At 48.6% G+C, this 17,334-nt stretch overlaps 2 protein-coding genes across 18 annotated transcripts in view; one reads left to right on the top strand and one right to left on the bottom strand.

Moving 5' to 3' along the window:
• The first annotated feature begins 2,276 nt into the window (after window positions 1-2,276).
• On the top strand, window positions 2,277-13,493 carry LOC309372847 (uncharacterized protein). Of its 16 annotated transcripts, none has more exons than XM_081916860.1 (4): window positions 2,277-2,364; window positions 11,006-11,631; window positions 11,767-12,531; window positions 12,622-13,493. In XM_081916860.1, the coding sequence occupies exons 1-4, from the start codon at window positions 2,289-2,291 to the stop codon at window positions 13,117-13,119; spliced, it is 1,965 nt and encodes a 654-aa protein (XP_081772986.1). In that variant the 5' UTR covers window positions 2,277-2,288; the 3' UTR covers window positions 13,120-13,493. The 16 variants fall into 16 exon arrangements, with proteins under 16 accessions (XP_081772986.1, XP_081772988.1, XP_081772983.1 ...); XM_081916862.1 differs by having other exon boundaries at window positions 11,767-12,486; XM_081916857.1 differs by having other exon boundaries at window positions 11,767-12,351; window positions 12,397-13,493.
• Window positions 5,993-17,334, bottom strand: part of LOC309373118 (whey acidic protein-like) — a 90,677-nt gene continuing 79,335 nt past the window's right edge. Inside the window, exon 6 of one of the 2 annotated variants that reach the window (XM_081917354.1) lies at window positions 5,993-6,011. The gene's annotated coding sequence lies outside the window, so the exon portion shown is untranslated. Of the gene's footprint in view, window positions 6,012-14,376; window positions 14,400-17,334 lie in introns of those variants that run through there. The other variant, XM_081917353.1, reaches the window with a different exon arrangement.

Here is a 17,334-nt window from a genome sequence, read left to right on the forward strand (position 1 = left end):
AGACCATGGATCACGTGTGATATTTTATCATGTTTTTAATATTCTGTTGGGAGCTGCCCAGGGAAACCCAGTGTCTGGGGAAATCCAGCTAGATGGGCAAATTGTTGTTGTTGTTGCTGTTGTTGTTGCTATGGCATGGCCAGGCCAGGCCAGCAAAAATGCATGCGAACATGTCTACTGTGCATCTGGAGCGGGAAGAACCACAGCTTTCTTGAGGAAAAGGGGGATTAGACTGTAATAGATCAAGTCAATAATTAAAGGATTATAGAATTGTGAAGATGGTTCAGGCCTTGTAGGCCACCTAGGGCAGGCTCTGGCTCAACGGAGGATATTTACTTATTTATTTACTTACACAATGTGAACACCACCCTTCAAAGCAATTACACGGCAGTTTTCATCACAATAGCTGAAAAGAGCAACGCAGCCTGACTCCTTCAGCTGCCCCAGATGCAACAATACATGTTGGTCTCTACAGCCCCAAAGGCCCAGTTCTCCATTGTCCTCCAAGACAGATGGATACCAAAGACAACATCTAAAAACACAACAGAAATAAATCAAACAGGGTATAATCCTAATAAACGAGATCCAAGTTTGCTAAATTGGAGAGAAGTACAACTATGACCAAACTGTGGGAGGCAGTGGAAGACAGGAGTGCCTGGCGTGCTCTGGTCCAGGAGATCTGAAAAAGACCAAGACCCCAGGCAGATGGTCCTCAAATGTCTCCCTCCAGGAAGGGAGGGAGGGAGGAGAGACAGCCCACCCCCAGGAAATGAGTTGACCCGCTCTTGCTATTAAGACGTCTCTCTGAAGATGCTCAGGTGTACTACCTGAAAGGTAACAATGCAGAAATGCAACCTGGCTTCTAGCACTGCACTGACCAGTCCTGCAACATTATCAAGAAACATATAATTCTGGAGATAGATGAGTTTGCACTCCGAGTGTGGGTGACTCAGCTTGCATCACAAGAGCGAAGATATCCGCAACACATGTTACCAGCCAGTGCACCTCGGTGGTGCAGGATGCGGTTGAATCCAGGAATGTAGGAATGCAGAACAAGGGCATGAGACTCTGAACCTCAGGGCTTGACGGTTCAAGCTCCAGGCTGGGCAAAAGATTCCTAAATTTCAGGGGTTTGGACTCGCTGATGCTGGTGGACTTTCCCCCAGGAGGCAAGGTTGACCACCAACTCTGTTCTGTCTCCGCAGTTGGGGTCAGCAAGGCTTCTGAATCCCAGTTGCTGAAAACCACAGAATGGGAAAGTTGCTCCTGGGCTCGGATTCTGCTTGTTGGTTTCCCTTTGGGGCTTTTGTCTGGCCACTGTGAAAACAGGATCCCGGACTAGATGGGCCCCTGGCCTGATCTTACGCTCTTGTGTTCTGGGATTGGTGACTCAAGGCAGATAACTGAAACAAAATAAAAAATTTCCTTCCAGTAGCACCTTAGAGACCAACTCAGTTTGTTTTGGTATGAGCTTTTGTGTGCATGCACGCTTCTTCAGATATGAAAGCTCATACCAATAACAAACTGAGTTGGTCTTCCGGACCTCCTCATAAATTAATAAGTTAATGGAAAATAAGGTATGGAAACTCTGTGTGTTTTTAATTATTTTTATTTTTGTATTTCTGTTTTCTTCTTTTTTATTGTATTAATATTGAAAACTTTAATAAATATCTTTTAAAAAAAACAAACTTAGTTGGTCTCTAACGTGCTACTGGAAGGATTTTTTTTATTTTTTTTTGACTACGGTGGACCAACACGGCTACCTACCTGTAAACAGATAATTAAAGGCAGCCTCCATGTTTGCTGCCAAGGGGAGAGCAGACAGAAACCCTCTTTTTCATGGAATCATAACATTGGCGAGATGGAAGGGGCTCCAAAGGATTCCCCTACAAATCAGGAATCACACCTGTGGCCTGGATGCAGAAGGAGCCTGATTTCTGGAGGCCCCAGAGCAAAACAGAGCTGCCTTCCTCCAGAATTTGGCAGGATCAGCTGTTGATATTCAGGCGGAGCCGTGGGCCGCAGCTATGATGCCCTGGGGCGCTGGCTGATTTCTGCTCTTCCCGCTGGCACCTTGCCCTTCTCGTGCTCCTGCTGGCTGTGTAGGTGGCGCAGGCAGTCCCAAGCAGCTTATTAGAGAATGGAATTGGTCTATCTAACGGGAGGCCCTTGCAAGTCACCTTGCAAGCTGGTCACGTCACTCGCCAAACTGCTCCGCCCAAGCAATTGCTTATATCCCGGTATGGCTAAATCCCCGGCACTTAGAGCCGTCTCTCAGCACCACCACCATGAAGCCAGGTGGCCTCTTGCTCCTTCTGGGGTCCTCGGTCCTCTGGACTGCCCTGCTGGCTGCACCGCACACAGGTGAGTAGAGGCAGCTGCTGTCCTGGCAGGTGCTGGGATGCAAAGCCAAGGCACCTGCCAGGTGAGGGGAGGAGCGGTTCTGTTTTCCTGGGGGAAATCAAGGAATGGTTTTGCAATGGCGAAAAGGACTAGACGTGCAATTCTGGTCCTTGCATGGAAAAGGCTGACTTGCCACTACTCCCCCCCCACTCTCTGAGATGGAGCCTTTACTTTGGCAGGCACAAATCCAACAGGGAATGCTCTCCTAGCATGCAGGGGGGGGGAAGCTTCACCTGCAGAACTCCTGCATGCCATCTATGTAGCTGCTCTTTTCCTGATGTCAATGGAGACATTCATTTTTCACATTTCTCTTTTTCACAAGCTGAAATGCAGCTATCCCTCAAAACGGAACCAAATCTCCTGCCAAGGATGTGTGCGAAAATGCCCATATTGGTGAAAAAAATGTAGAAACGTACACCATAAGAGGGAAATTGCTTGTGGAGATTAGGACCAGAGGCATACCTGGGGGCTGGCAAAATCGGCCCCTGTTGGGGGTGCAGGCCTGAGGGACCCCGACAATGATCACCCCAGAAATCTGTCTTCACTTATCTGTGTAAGGCTGTGAGTTCAGATGAGAGTTGGGAGCTGAGCAGTAGGAGAAAAGGCAAGGCAGGAGAAAGGTAGACTGCCCTGAGACTTGTGGGTATAAGGTGGTATACACATAATAATAATAATAATAATAATAATAATAATAATAATAATAATAGACGGCTGGAGACTATGGAGTGTGTGCTGTGTATGGCGAGATCTCATGTGGGAGAAGTTTTCCATCCTCTTGCACAACAGCACAAAAGTGTGCAATTCTTTCCCCCCTTTTCCTCGCCTTCACTCCAGACACTTCAAGTGCTTGGGATGCGTAAAAGGTAGTAATTTCTAATGCAGCTATTGTTGTAAAGTGGTTTTTTCCCCATGGGGTAAGGCTGCTGATACGGCTCCTTGCCCAGAGCACAGGGGGCCCTTGATACACCTCTCGTTAGGACTCTGCACAATTGCACACAAAAGCTTTCCATGGGGAGAAAAGCATTCTTAAAAAGGGGGACAATTTTTAATGCAGATCTTTACGCGACTGACGTTCACTCAGAGTTGACCCATTGAAATTAGCATCCACAACTCACTTAGGTTCATTTCAATGGGTCTACTCTGAATAAAAGTTAGTTGAACACAAGTGTGAAACACAAAATTTGCAAATTGACTCAGGGGTGCATGTTGAGCCCGCTTTTATATACGCTCTATACAGCTGACTGTGCCCCCAATTACCCCAGTAATAAGATCATTAAGTTAGCAGATGACACAACGGTGGTTGGTTTAATCATGGCTGGAGAGGGGGAGGTGGCCTATAGGAAGGAAGTTGAGCAATTGGGGGAGTGGTGCAGGAAAAACAACTTACTCCTTAACTTAAAGAAAACAAAAGAGATTATTGTGGACTTTAGGAAATGTAAATTGAATATTCAGGCACTTATTATTGAGGGGAAGTGTGTGGAACAGGTCTTGGTGTTTTGATTTCCGGGAATGAAGTTGAGAGATGACCTAACCTGGGGAGAAAACTGCAAAGACCTGGTGAAGAGAGCACAGCAGGGGTTATATTTTCTGAGAATCCTCCAGAAAAACAATCTCTCAAAGGACCTGTTGATGGCATTTTACCATTGTACTGTGGAGAGTGTATTAACTTATGTTCTGTGTGTTTGGTTTGGGAGCTGCATGGTCAGGGAAAAAACAATGCTGTCCAGGGTTGTAAAGACTGTGGAGAGAATAATTGGGCGCACTCTTCCCACCTTGGATCAAATCTATGTTTCCAGGTGCCGTAAGAAAGCTGTAGAGATAGCGCAGGATAGTATGCACGCCGGAAATGATCTCTTTCAGCTTCTGCCTTCTGGAAGAAAGTCCAGGGTTATAAAGGCCAGGACTAGCCGCCTGAAAAACAGTTTCTATCCAAATGCAAATTTTGGTTTTAAACACATTGTAAGATAGTCTTTATAGGAGTATATTGTATTAAAAAATGGGGTATCAGAGTTTTTAGGAGGTCAACCAGGCTGGGATAGCTGGGAAAGCAGGCTTGTCGGTTTTTGAATGTCTGATGTAGATTTTTTCAGTTTCGTTGTTCTGTATGGGACAATGACTATACAGTGGTACCTCGGGTTACAAACGCTTCAGGTTACATACGCTTCAGGTTACAGACTCCGCTAACCTAGAAATAGTGCTTCCTGAACTTTGCTTCAGGATGAGAACAGAAATTGTGCTGCGAGGGCGCGGCAGCAGCAGCAGGCCCCATTAGTTAAAGCAGTGCTTCAGGTTAAGAATAGTTTCAGGTTAAGTACGGACCTCCAGAACGAATTAAGTACTTAACCCGAGGTACCACTGTAAAGATTATCGTATCGTAAGAAGTGGGTGGGTGGAACAAAATCAAGATTGGAAAGACGGGAACTGAGGACGGAAGCACCTTCAGGAACAGGACTTTAGCACAGGATCCAACCACCGCCAGGCAGAGGCTTGGCTCAATATATTACTGTGATGAGCGTCACCCTAGAGATCTAAATTGGGCTGCTGTTTCAAAGCAGGATTTCGTCTCACAGCACATAACTCAACTGCGGAGTAGAGTCCCAGATGGTGCTTACGGCCACAAATTTGGAGCACTTTCAGAGGGAATTTGGCCTATTCATGGGACAGGGAGGCCTTGCGAAGAGGAGAAGGGAGAAGCCTCCTTAGGGTGCTAGTAACATCCCACACCTGACTGGTATGTAACCTGTAAGTGGGTCTGGCTATTCTACCTGGCGGCTATTCTACCTGGCTATTCTACCTGGCGGACATGGGTGGCGCTGTGGGTTAAACCACAGAGCCTAGGACTTGCTGATCAGAAGGTCGGCAGTTCGAATCCCCGCAATGACAGGGTGAGCTCCCGTTGCTCGGTCCCTGCTCCTGCTAACCTAGCAGTTCAAAAGCACGTCAAAGTGCAAGTAGATAAATAGGTACCACTCCGGCGGGAAGGTCAATGGCGTTTCCATGTGCTGCCAGAAGCAGTTTCGTCCTGCTGGCCACATGACCCAGAAGCTGTATGCTGGCTCCCTCGGCCAATAAAGCAAGATGAGTGCTGCAACCCCAGAGTCGGCCACGACTGGACCTAATGGTCAGGGGTCCCATTACCTTTACTTATTCTACCTGGCAGGCAGGGCTGGCTCAAGACCTTTTGTCCTGCAAACCCCAGCCCCCCAGGCTGCTTTGCACCATCTGAGTGCAGGGTCCCTCGGCCAAACGGCAGCTCTTGGCTTCTGCCCAGAATAGCACAGGGTCTTGGGGGTGCAAGAGGTTTTGGGTTGCACCGAACAGCTTGTATAGGCCCTGGGGGAGCCTGAGGAGTTCCTTGTCCGTGTTTCTCCTTGCAGGCAATGCCTACTCCAGGGGGTTATACCCCGCCCACCTGGCTGAGTTTCCCCAGCCACTCTGGGAGGCTTCCAACAGAACACTAAAATACAACAACCTATTAAACATTAAAAGCTTCCCTGAACAGGGCTGCCTTCAGATGTCTTCTAGAAGTCTGGTAGTTGTTCTTCTCTTTGACATCTGGTGGGAGGGCATTCCACAGGGCAGGTGCCACTACCGAGAAGGCCCTCTGCCTGGTTCCCTGTAACTTGGCTTCTCACAGGGAGGGAACTGCCAGAAGGCCCTTGGCGCTGGACCTCAGTGTCCGGGCAGAACAATGGGGGTGGAGACGCTCCTTCAGATACTGGACCGAGGCCGTTTAATAATAATAATAATAATAATAATAATAATAATAATAAACATTATACTCTGCCCATCTGGCTGGGTTTCCCCAGCCACTCTGGATGGCTCCCAACAGAATATTAAAAACACGAAAAAACATTAAATATTAAAAACCTCCTGATACAGGGCTGTTTTCAGATGTCTTCTAAAAGTCAGAAGGTTGTTTATTTCCTTGACTTCTGATGGGAGGGCATTCCACAGGGCGGGCGCCACCACCCTGAAGGCCCTCTGCCTAGTTCCTTGTAACCTTGTAGGGAGGGAACCGCTGGAAGAGCCGCGGAGATGGACCCCGGTGTCCGGGCTGAAGGATGAAGGTGGAGTCCCCCTCAGCTCTCCAGTTCTCTGATTCCCTGGCCCTGCTGGGCACTTGTGTGCCAGTTATTGCAGGATGGCATGCTGCCAGCAGGCCTTCTGCTGCCCAGGGCTGCTCACGTTCCTCCGCCTCTTCCTCCCAGGCTTGATTCAACTCTGATGGCTATCAGGTTCAGGTGCTAGTTGCTCAATTAATTAGCATAATTGCGAATTTGAAATGACACGGAGTCTTGCTCACAGGCACTTCCTCTGCTCCACACAGCAGCCCACGTGAGCCTGGGAGAGGAGCTCAGGAAGTTGGGATGGGTGAGGGCAGGAAGCATTTTTGATGAACAGGACTATATGTTTATATCCTGCCTTTTCTGGACAGAGACCCCAGGCGGGAGGAAAACAATAATTAAAAAAACAGTTAAACAATGATAGAGTTAAAACTGCGCACACACACACACACACACACACACACACACTCTTTAAAGCATGCACATAATTACAATGAAACAGTATTATTATTATTTATTAAAGATTTTGTTGATTTACAAAAGTGTGTGCAATGTCTACAATGAAACAGCCTGGCACCAGCCCTTTTCCAAAAAGCAGTCTGTTCCCAAAAGCCTGTTGGAATGAGAAGGTCTCCTTTACCTGCCGGTGGAAGGATGGTGAGGAGAGAGGCAGCCTGGCTTCTCCAGGGAGGGAGTCCCAGAATCTGGGAGTGGCTACTACTGAGAAGGTCCCCTCCTGCACCCCCACCAAGGGGGACTGAGAGAAGGGTCTCTCCTGAAGAATAAGGTCTTTCAGATGGCTTGGTCTTAAGCCAGGCAGGACTTTGTGAGCATTTAGGTTCACGCATGTGGCAATTTAAAAAAATAAAAGTGCAGAATTAATGTTGATGATGATGATACTACTACTACCTGGTGGAGTCCCGGGTCAGGTTGAAGGTGCTGGTTTTGACCTTTAAAGCCCTACGCAGCCTAGGACCCACGTACCTACGGGACTGCCTCTCCTGGTATGCCCCATGGAGGACTTTAAGGTCCACAAATGACAACACCCAACTAGGGCCAGGGCCTTTTCAGTACTGGCCCTGACGTGATGGACTGCTCTGTTACACGAAACTAGAGCCCTGTGGGACTTGACATCTTTCCGCAGGGCCTGCCAGACGGAGCTGTTCCGTCTGGCTTTTGGTTTGGACTCGGTCTGACCCTTATGTTTCCCTCCCCTTATGATTTTGATTTATGGGCTACTTTTAAAATGAGGATGCTTTTTAAAATTGCATTTTTACCTATATTTTAAATTGGGTCCCCCCCATTATGTTTTTTACTGTAATTTTACTGAGGTTAGCCACCCTGAGCCCGGCTCTGGCCGGGGAGGGTGGGGTAGAAATAAAATTTATTATTATTATTATTATTATTATTATTATTATTATTATTATTATTATTATTATATACCCCACACATCTGACTGGGTTTCCTCAGCCACTCTGGGCAGCTTCCAACAAATTATAAAACCATAACAGAACATCGAAGATTAAAAACTTCCTTCTAGAGAAGGGACTGGGTTCTGGGGGAAATGACTTTGGAAATCCCCCCACCATAGAACCCAAAGGGCTTTGACTATATGCAATTTTGGCTTTAGGAATGATTCCCAGAATGTTACCCTGCCGGAATTGCAGGAGTTTGGTACAAGGAAGCAAATTCGGACTCCCTGGGAAGGTGGTGGCCCCTCCTTCCTGGGAGATTTTTAAGTCGAGGTTGGGTGGCCACCTGGCAGGGATGCTTTTGCTGAGCTCCCCATATTTCAGGGGGCTGGACTAGATGACCCTTGGGATCCCTTCCAGCGCTACAACTCTGTGTTCTACCTCTATCCCACCTGAGCATTAACACCCCAACAGATCTTGCTTCTCCCTCGATCCCAGCCTTGGATCCCAGCTTGAACCAAACTTGAGTTGCATGGCAACCGCAGCAACTGGGTCCCAGATTCTCATCCCGCTGCCTCACACACAACTCACACCTGTTGTTCTTTGTCTACCTGCCAGGTGAGGAAGTGGGATGCCCCACGCCTTTGCCCTCTGGCACAAAGCGAACGCTGATCCTTAAGTGGAAAACTTCGCCTATTATCTTAACAACCGCCCAGTTTAGCAATGGAGTCTTCCATCAGCTGATACCCTTAGTGGGTACAGGGCCACCCAGAATCGGAAGGGACCCAGGCATCCTACAGACTCACCCTCCAAACGCACATCGCTATAAAGGAAAGAGATTGGGGGGAGAACCCTAGCTCACACCAGGGGCCTCCCGGAACAGAATACGTAGGCAGAGGCATGTTGCAACCAGGACGGGCTTATTTTTTGCCGTCTCATAATGTTAAGCAACCCACAACCTTTTCGGCTAACTGGGTCATTGTGACACGACAAACCCATCATTACTTCCAGTTCTTGAAACGCCTGGGATAATTGCCGCAGCTGCTTGGTCACCAGAAGCGGATTCTCACTCTGCCTGTTGAAACTCCCTTTCTGGACTTGGCAGCCCCGTAAAATCAGAAATAGCTCTGGCCGGCAGCCTCTGCAATTTGGTGGCTTCTGTGGTTGGGCTGCCTGGCACTGCCTGGGCAGGAAGATGGAGCACCCGAGCTGCTATGGATCATGCCTGGTTCTTCTCCCACTCCCCCAGTTTATTTCCATGAATTAATAGGTGGCTCATTCTTCCCTCTTTTGAATTTTTATTATAAATGCATAGATGTAAGACGCGGGTGGCGCTGTGGGTTAAACCACTGAGCCTAGGACTTGCCGATCAGAAGGTCGGCGGTTTGAATCCCCGCTCCTGCCAACAAAAGCATGTCATAGTGCAAGTAGATAAATAGGTACCACTCTGGCGGGAAGGTAAACGGCGTTTCCGTGCACTGCTCTGGTTCGCCAGAAGTGGCTTAGTCCTGCTGGCCACATGACCCGGAAGCTGTATGCTGGCTCCCTCGGCCAATAAAGTGAGATGAGCACCGCAACCCCAGAGTCGGCCATGACTGGACCTAATGGTCAGGGGTCCTTTTACCTTTAAGACTGCCATTAACAATTCCCTGGTGTTGCTAAATTTCCATATCAGCCAAAGGACCAAGATTTCAGTAAACACCCGTTGACTCTTCTTCTTCTTCTTCTTCTTCTTCTTCTTCTTCTTCTTCTTCTTCTTCTTCTTCTTCTTCTTCTTCTTCTTCTTCTTCTTCTTCTTCTTCTTCTGCAATCCCTCGTAACCGAGTCAGATTGTCTTCCATAAATACGGTTTTAATGAGTCTGTAAGTGACTGTGGAGGCCAATTCTGGATCCACACGTCCTTCCACAGTGGAGAAATAGGTTTCTGGGTGGGAATTGATCAAGGTGTGGATTGGCCAAGTGTGCCTTCCTCTTAGCACGTTTCCAAATGAAAAAATTGTTATGAACATTCCCCCTTGGTGAGGGACTTGTTTGTTGCATTGCTATATCCGGCCTTTTCCACCCAGGAGCTCGGATGTGGCGCACGTGGTTTTCTCCCTCTCCTCATGGAACCCCCACCACAACCCTGAGAGGGAGATTTGGCCAGGAGGAGGCAGTACCTGGCCCAAGGTCACACCTGGTGGACTTCTGGCTGAGGGGGGATTGGATCCCTGGTCTCTCCCCCCCCACCAGCGTCCCAGTCCGACTCTCTCTGCACTCTGCCATCACTGGCTGGCAATGGGATGTTGCTGTGTTAGACCCGGGGGAGGGGGGGGGGACACAGGAAAGGTTTCCTATTCTAGCAGCATTTTATACATTATGGATTATTATTCAGCAGGCCTTTTTCTAACTGAATAATTTGATTTACAAAATCATTCTTTCCCCCCAACTTAAATAATTCATTAAGTTGGTGATGCTGTAACCAAATCATCGTCTTTTTCTGTTACTTCTTCCTACTTCCTTAATCTAATCACACCACCAACCTCTGTTTATTATTATTATTATTTTTCCATTCTTTATAATCACACTTTCATCCAGGGGCGTCAAATAACTTACAGAAAAATCATTCAGTCGAAAATCTAACCAACCTCTGTTAACAGATCTCTCTCTCTGTTTCCCATTCTTCTCTCATGTTTCTTTTTCTCACTGGCATGGCTTCAATATGTGAAAGCCATAACGGTGTTTTCCTTTCCGGCAAGTTTTTATAGTTTCCCCACACTTGGTATAATTTTTTCCCTGATTTAGGAAACCTTTATATACTTCGCATTTTCCGTAACATAAGTAGATTTTTTTAGCTCTTTGTATTTTATCTGTCTTGTTTGAATTAGTCTAAGCTTCCTTGAGCCCTGCTCTGGGGAAAAAGAGGAATATCAATGAATAATAATAATAATAATAATAATAATAATCGCCACCTCAGAAGGTCATGGAGGTTTTTATGCAGAGCTTGGGTGGCCATCTGTCAGGGATTTGTTAGCTGCAATTCCTGTTTTGCTTGGGGGTTAGACTAGATGGCCCTTGGGGGTCCCTACAGTTCTCTGATTCTTCGATTCCATGACTGTCTGTGCCTTGTATCCTCCTTTCTAGGTCCAGAGACCTCTGCAGCAGCAGCAGCAGCAGCAGCATCTCTTTCCCGTGGTGGTGATGCCGTGATGCGGCGCCAGGGGGGAGCCCCTTCTCAGGGGAAAAAAGCCTCCGGTCATCAGCTTCTCTGTCTGCTGATCAAGGATGCGGAGGTGTCTCTCAGCAACTGCTTGCCCAAGAAGCAGCCAGAGAGACAGGAGGGCACCTCTGTGGGCAAGGGCAAGGTCTCCTCTCCAGAAGCCCCCATCTCCAAGGAAGGCGGCACCCATCTTTCGAAGGAGCCAGGACCTCCCATTCTCTGTAAGAAGAAGAGACCCCAGGCTGAGAACAGAACAGAAGCCGTCTTTCCTTCCGCTGGAAAGACCCCAGAAGGACAGGAGGGGGTCTTTGGAGTCACCTCTGGTGAGAAACCAGCCTCCAGTGCCAAGCCAGCTTCTAATATTCAGCATGGCAAACCCACATCTGCTGGCCAGCCGGGGCTGATAGGAAAGCCAGCACCGGGTGGTAGGAATAAGACCCACTGCAGACCCCGCCCCACGGAAAAGCCAGTAACGGACAAGAAGCCAGCTCCTCCTGTTGGGTCCATGGCCCATGTCAAGCCGACATCTGGAGAGCATCCTTCTGGGCAGGTAGACCATGGCAAGCCCACATCTGGAGAGCATCCTTCTGGGCAGGTAGACCATGCCAAGCCCACATCTGGAGAGCATATCTCTGGGCACGTGGTCCATGCCAAGCCCACATCTGGAGAGCATCCATCTGAGCAGGTAGACCACGCCAAGCCCACATCTGGAGAGCATCCTTCTGGGCAGGTAGACCACGTGAAGCCCACATCTGGAGAGCATCTTTCTGGGCACGTGGTCCATGCCAAGCCCACATCTGGAGAGCATCCATCTGAGCAGGTAGACCACGCCAAGCCCACATCTGGAGAGCATCCTTCTGGGCAGGTAGACCACGTGAAGCCCACATCTGGAGAGCATCTTTCTGGGCACGTGGTCCATGCCAAGCCCACATCTGGAGAGCATCATTCTGGGCAAGTGGACCATGCCAAGCCCACATCTGGAGAGCATCCATCTGGGCAGGTAGACCACGCCAAGCCCACATCTGGAGAGCACCATTCTGGGCAGGTAGAGCACGCCAAGCCCACATCTGGAGAGCATCCATCTGGGCATGTGGACAACGCCAAACCCACATCTGGAGAACATCCTTCTGGGCAGGTGGACCATGCTAAACCCACATCTGGAGAACATCCTTCTGGGCAGGTGGACCATGCTAAACCCACATCTGGAGAACATCCTTCTGGGCAGGTGGACCATGCTAAACCCACATCTGGAGAACATCCTTCTGGGCAGGTCACCCATGTCAAGCCCACTTCTGGAGAACATCCTTCTGGGCAGGTGGACCATGCCAAACCCACATCTGGAGAACAACCTTCTGGGCAGGTGGACCATGCTAAACCCACATCTGGAGAACATCCTTCTGGGCAGGTGGACCATGCTAAACCCACATCTGGAGAGCATCCATCTGGGCAGGTCGCCCATGTCAAGCCCACTTCTGGAGAACATCCTTCTGGGCATGTGGACCATGCCAAACCCACATCTGGAGAGCATCCATCTGGACAGGTGGACCACGCCAAGCCCACATCTGAAGAGCATCATTCTGGGCATGTGGACCATACCAAGCCCACATCTGGTGACAAACCAGCATCCCATGAAAAGCCAGGGTCCAGTGTGAAACCTGCACCTGAGAGTAAGCCCAAGCCTGAGGACAAACCAGAGAAAGTTGATGACAAGGATGACAACGATGACGAAGACGACATTTTTGAAGATGAAGGGAATGAGGGTGGCAATTCCGATGCCAGCGATGCGGACAATGGCGGCGATGGAGATGCCTTTGACAAGGAACTGGATTACGGGTTAGACAGGCCTGCTGACAATGCGTACGCCTATCACGACATGTGGAGTGACGAGGATGCTGAGGACCCAGACATTGGCTTGGAGGAGGAGGCGAGTTGGCCCTCGTGGGGCTTCAATAATGGGAAGCCTGCCTTTGATGCCTGGGGAGACAAGCCCATGAAGCAAATTGGAAAACAAAAACAAAGAACTCCTCGCAGGGCTTGATTTGTAACACAGAACACAACTCCTTCATAACGTGATCATGGGACATCCAGAAAGTTTAATGTTCCTGCATCAGGACAGGAATCCTTCCCAAAATATAATTATAAACGAGGCTCTTACAAACTCTCTGAGAGGTGTGAGATTGCTTTTGCCGGGTAATCTCATTTAGGTGAGGTCTAATTTCAGACAAGCAAACTCTCGTCTCCTCATCAGCACAAAGAAGCCTTGCTCTTTTCTGATCTTTGTCAGAGATGAAAATCCCTTTCCACAACAATATGTCGTGGAGAACAGTAGAAGAATAGCCAATGGTCTTGGTCTCATTTTGAAAAGGTATCTATGCATATTCCACAAATAAAAAGAATAATTTTGATACTATACTACCCTGTGATGTTGAAATGCTTCTTTGATTGTCCTTGAATCTCTCTGCCGCTCTTCCCATCCTCTCCTGCCACACCCTTTGAGAACCAGGCTCTAGGTCAAGTTGCCCCTTGTCTCCTTCCCCCTAAACCTCTTCCTGTTCAAAGAGGGTCCTTAAAGGACCTGCCTGAGGGATGTGAGATCCATGACCAGAAAGAGCCTTTAAGAAAGCTGAGCTGCAGCTTTGTTTTCTGCCCAACAGCAGGGGATCTAGTTCCAGCACCAGGGATTCCAAGGCAGGATCTTCTGGGAAGCTGACCAGCCCTGCTGATTCTTTGCGAGTAAACCTGAAGAACGAGTGTAGTGCATTTGCTAGGAATAGCTCCTTGTAGAGCCCCAAGGCTCAGCCTCATTTGCCATCCTGTTTGGACCTTCTGCCTGCTTCCTCCCTCTTGTGACATTTGGGAGCAACCTGGAGAGCATGCAGACTGCATTTACGCTCCAAGCAAACCCCCAAAATGTAGGTGGAGTGCTGGGGCACTGACTTGGGACCGTAGAATCATAGTATTGTATAGTCGGAAGGAACCAATGCAGGAATCTCAACTGAAGCATCCATGACCGATGGCCATCTAACCTCTGCTTAGAAACTTTCACCCAATAACAAGGGAGTCAGTTCCAGTGTCGAATGGCCCTTAGTGTCAGAAAGTTAATAATAATAATAATAATAATAATAATAATAATAATAATAATAATAATAAATTTATTCTTTATACCCCGCCCATCTGGTAATGCATCAAACATTAAAAGCTTCCCTAAAGAGGGCTGCCTTCAGATGTCTTCTAAAAGTCTGGTAGTTGTTGTTCTCTTTGACATCTGGTGGGAGGGTGTTCCACAGGGCGGGCGCCACCACCGAGAAGGCCCTCTGCCTGGTTCCCTGTAACTTGGCTTCTTGCAGGGAGGGAACCGCCAGAAGGCCCTCAGAGCTAGATCTCAGTGTCCGGACTGAACAATGGGGGTGGAGACGCTCCTTCAGGTCTACTGGGCCTTTGAGGCTGTTTAGGGCTTTAAAGGTCAGCACCAACATTTTGAATTGTGCTCGGAAACGTACTGGGAGCCAATGTAGGTCTTTTAAGACCGGTGTTATGTGGTCTTGGTGGCCGCTCTCAGTCACCAGTCTAGCTGCCACATTCTGGATTAGTTGTAGTTTCCGGGTCACCTTCAATGACCCGGCATAGAGCACATTGCAGTAGTTATGTTTAATCACAGTCTCCTTTTTTTGGGTAATTTTAATACATTGGTTTGGATTCTGCACTCTGGAGCAGCAGAAAGCAAGCCTGCTCCATTTGCGGCAGCCTTTCAGGTATTTGAAGATGGCTATTCTATCTCCTTTCAGCCTCTTCTTTTCCAGGCTAAACATGCCCAGCTCCTTCTGGGGCTGCAGTGGTATAGAAATTTAATAGATGATAATGATAATACTGGAGGCCCACTGCCAGCACTGATGGGGGTTGTATTGCAGTTGAGCAGTGAAGCAGGTGGGGAAAGCTCTTGGGCACCCCCTCCCCACTTGGTCCCAGGTGGAGCCCCTTGCTCCCTTCTTTTCCAACTTCTCCTGGATATCCTGTTTCTGAAGGCATCTCCCAGAGAAGGAGCTGAGGACAGAGAGGGAGGCGGAATTCCCGGCTCCTGTTGTGGGGGGCAGAGGAGATGGGAAAGCAGCTTGAGGAACCCCACCCCCACCCCCTGCTTCCAAGTTCCTCTCTAGTGGCCTCCCCCAGCCCCACCAGAGGCTTCCCCATCCCTCTGGAGGCCTCTTCTGGATCATCATCCTGACTCAGCCAAGCCTTTGGAGCATTGTGCAGCAGGCAACCACCAGGGGGCAGCACGGCAAAGCTGCTCTCCTGAAAGACTTTCATTGGCTCCCAGTACGTTTCTGAGCACAATTCAAAGTGTTGGTGCTGACCTTGAAAGCCCTAAACCGCCTCAGTCCTGTATACCTGAAGGAGCGTCTCCACCCCCATCGTTCAGCCTGGACACTGAGGTCCAGCGCCAAGGGCCTTCTGGTGGTTCCCCCATTGCGAGAAGTGAGGTTACAGGGAACCAAGCAGAGGGCCTTCTCGGTAGTGGCGCCCGCCCTGCGGAACGCCCTCCCACCAGATGTGAAGGAAATAAATGACTATTTGACTTTTAGAAGACATCTGAAGGCAGCCCTGTTTAGGGAAGCTTTTAATGTGTGATGTTTTATTCTGTTTTCAATCTTTTGGTAGCTGTCCAGAGTTGCTGGGGAAACCAAGCCAGATGGGCAGGGTATAAATAATATTAGATGATGATGACGACGACGACGACATGCTTTATTCCCCCCCCTTTTACCAATGACCAAAGTAGCCTTTTCTAAAGCTGTCTGCAGTAGCCTTTTCAAAAACAGCCTGCCTGCATTCCCCTAAACCCATCAGTTGCTGTTACCATATTTTTCCGTGTATAAGACTAGGTCCCCCCCCAAAAAAAATTAGGGGGTGTCTTATACTCTGGGCCATCTCCCCCATTTTCTTAAATCTGAGTCCTCCAAAATAGGGGGCGTCTTATACTTGGGGGCATCTTATAGCTGAAAAAATATGGTAAGTGTCCTAAATCTATACCTAGTGGAGCAGGACCCCAAACCTCAAACACCTCTCAGCTATCAGCTTGCCTGGCAGATGCCAGACCCTTTGGTGCTGCAGGATCTGATGAATCTGGCTGGCCTGTTCGGTTGATGATGTATTGGCCAAAGCAGGCCTTTGCTTCTCACTGCTCCTGCAGACTGAGTTTTGCCATTCATCAAAACTGGATTTACATTAAGAGCAAAACTGAAACCACACCTGTGTGGCATCCCTGGGTCTGGCACACCAGCAGCCATACCGTGGTCATTCCAGCAGCTGTGGGTCACTCCCCTCCATGAAAAGACCTCTAGAGAAGCACGACTGGCTCTTCCACTACATATAAGGAGTTTAATCCCTGCAGCCATGGAAAAGTGGGAGAATCTGATTGGTTTTATTTAAGATAGGTACACCTCACCCAAGGCATATCTCTCTCTCTCTCTCTCTCTCTCTCTCTCTCTCTCTCTCTCTCTCTCTCTCTCTCTCTCACACACACACACACACACCGTTACAATACCAACAATATAAAAGCACCATATTTATTTCATAATTTATTTTTTATAAAGCTTGAGTGTAGAAACCCCCTTTCAAAAATACAATTCTCCAATCCCCCCAAAGACAATGTTACAATGATATGATAAAATCACACTGTTAAGCGAAACAATTCTGAACAAAGATTCCAATAAAGTTAAGCAAGAGAAGGAGGGACAAGGGGAGCAACTGGGGCAGAGCCCCCCCCCCCCCGGAACCTCTTGAGGTGTGTGAGGGGCTCCAGACTGAGGGATGGAGCCACCCAGGGAGCACCCAGAATGAAGTGCCTCCCCCCTTCCCCAGCCCCCCTTGATCTGCCCCAAAACACAGTTGATCTGTGAGTGTATGAAGCCCACTCTGCCATTTAAGTCTTGGAGAAGGACTACTTGTCATCCACAGAGTAGAGGCTCAGCATGCAGAAAGTCTCAGGAACACGCCCAGGATATATTAAAAGCAGTGATTGTTTAGCTGCGACTCCTGCATTGCTGGGGGTTGGACTAGATGAACCTGGGGGTCCCTTCCGACTCTGCAATTCTGTGATCCCACAAGAGCCGGCTGCTCCCAGTATTCCATGCGAAGCAGCTTCTCCTTCCCAGCAAGCTACTCCCTGGGGCTGCAGGGAGACAGCTGAGCTTCCAAGAATAAATAAATGAAAATACTGTTTGTTGCTTGCCTTGGCTGTTTTATTAAATAACTTAAA

Source organism: Podarcis melisellensis (genome assembly GCF_964234715.1).
Source record: "Podarcis melisellensis genome assembly, chromosome: 6".
NCBI classification, from domain to species: domain Eukaryota; kingdom Metazoa; phylum Chordata; class Lepidosauria; order Squamata; family Lacertidae; genus Podarcis; species Podarcis melisellensis.

Bases quoted from the DNA above. Each gene is read 5' to 3' on its own strand.
- LOC309372847 (XM_081916849.1), top strand. From the start codon at position 2,289: ATGAAGCCAGGTGGCCTCTTGCTCCTTCTGGGGTCCTCGGTCCTCTGG. The intron at 2,365-11,005 runs GTGAGTAGAGGC...CCTCCTTTCTAG, and splicing joins GCTGGCTGCACCGCACACAG to GTCCAGAGACCTCTGCAGCA. The intron at 11,632-11,766 runs GTAGACCATGGC...CCATCTGAGCAG, and splicing joins GAGAGCATCCTTCTGGGCAG to GTAGACCACGCCAAGCCCAC.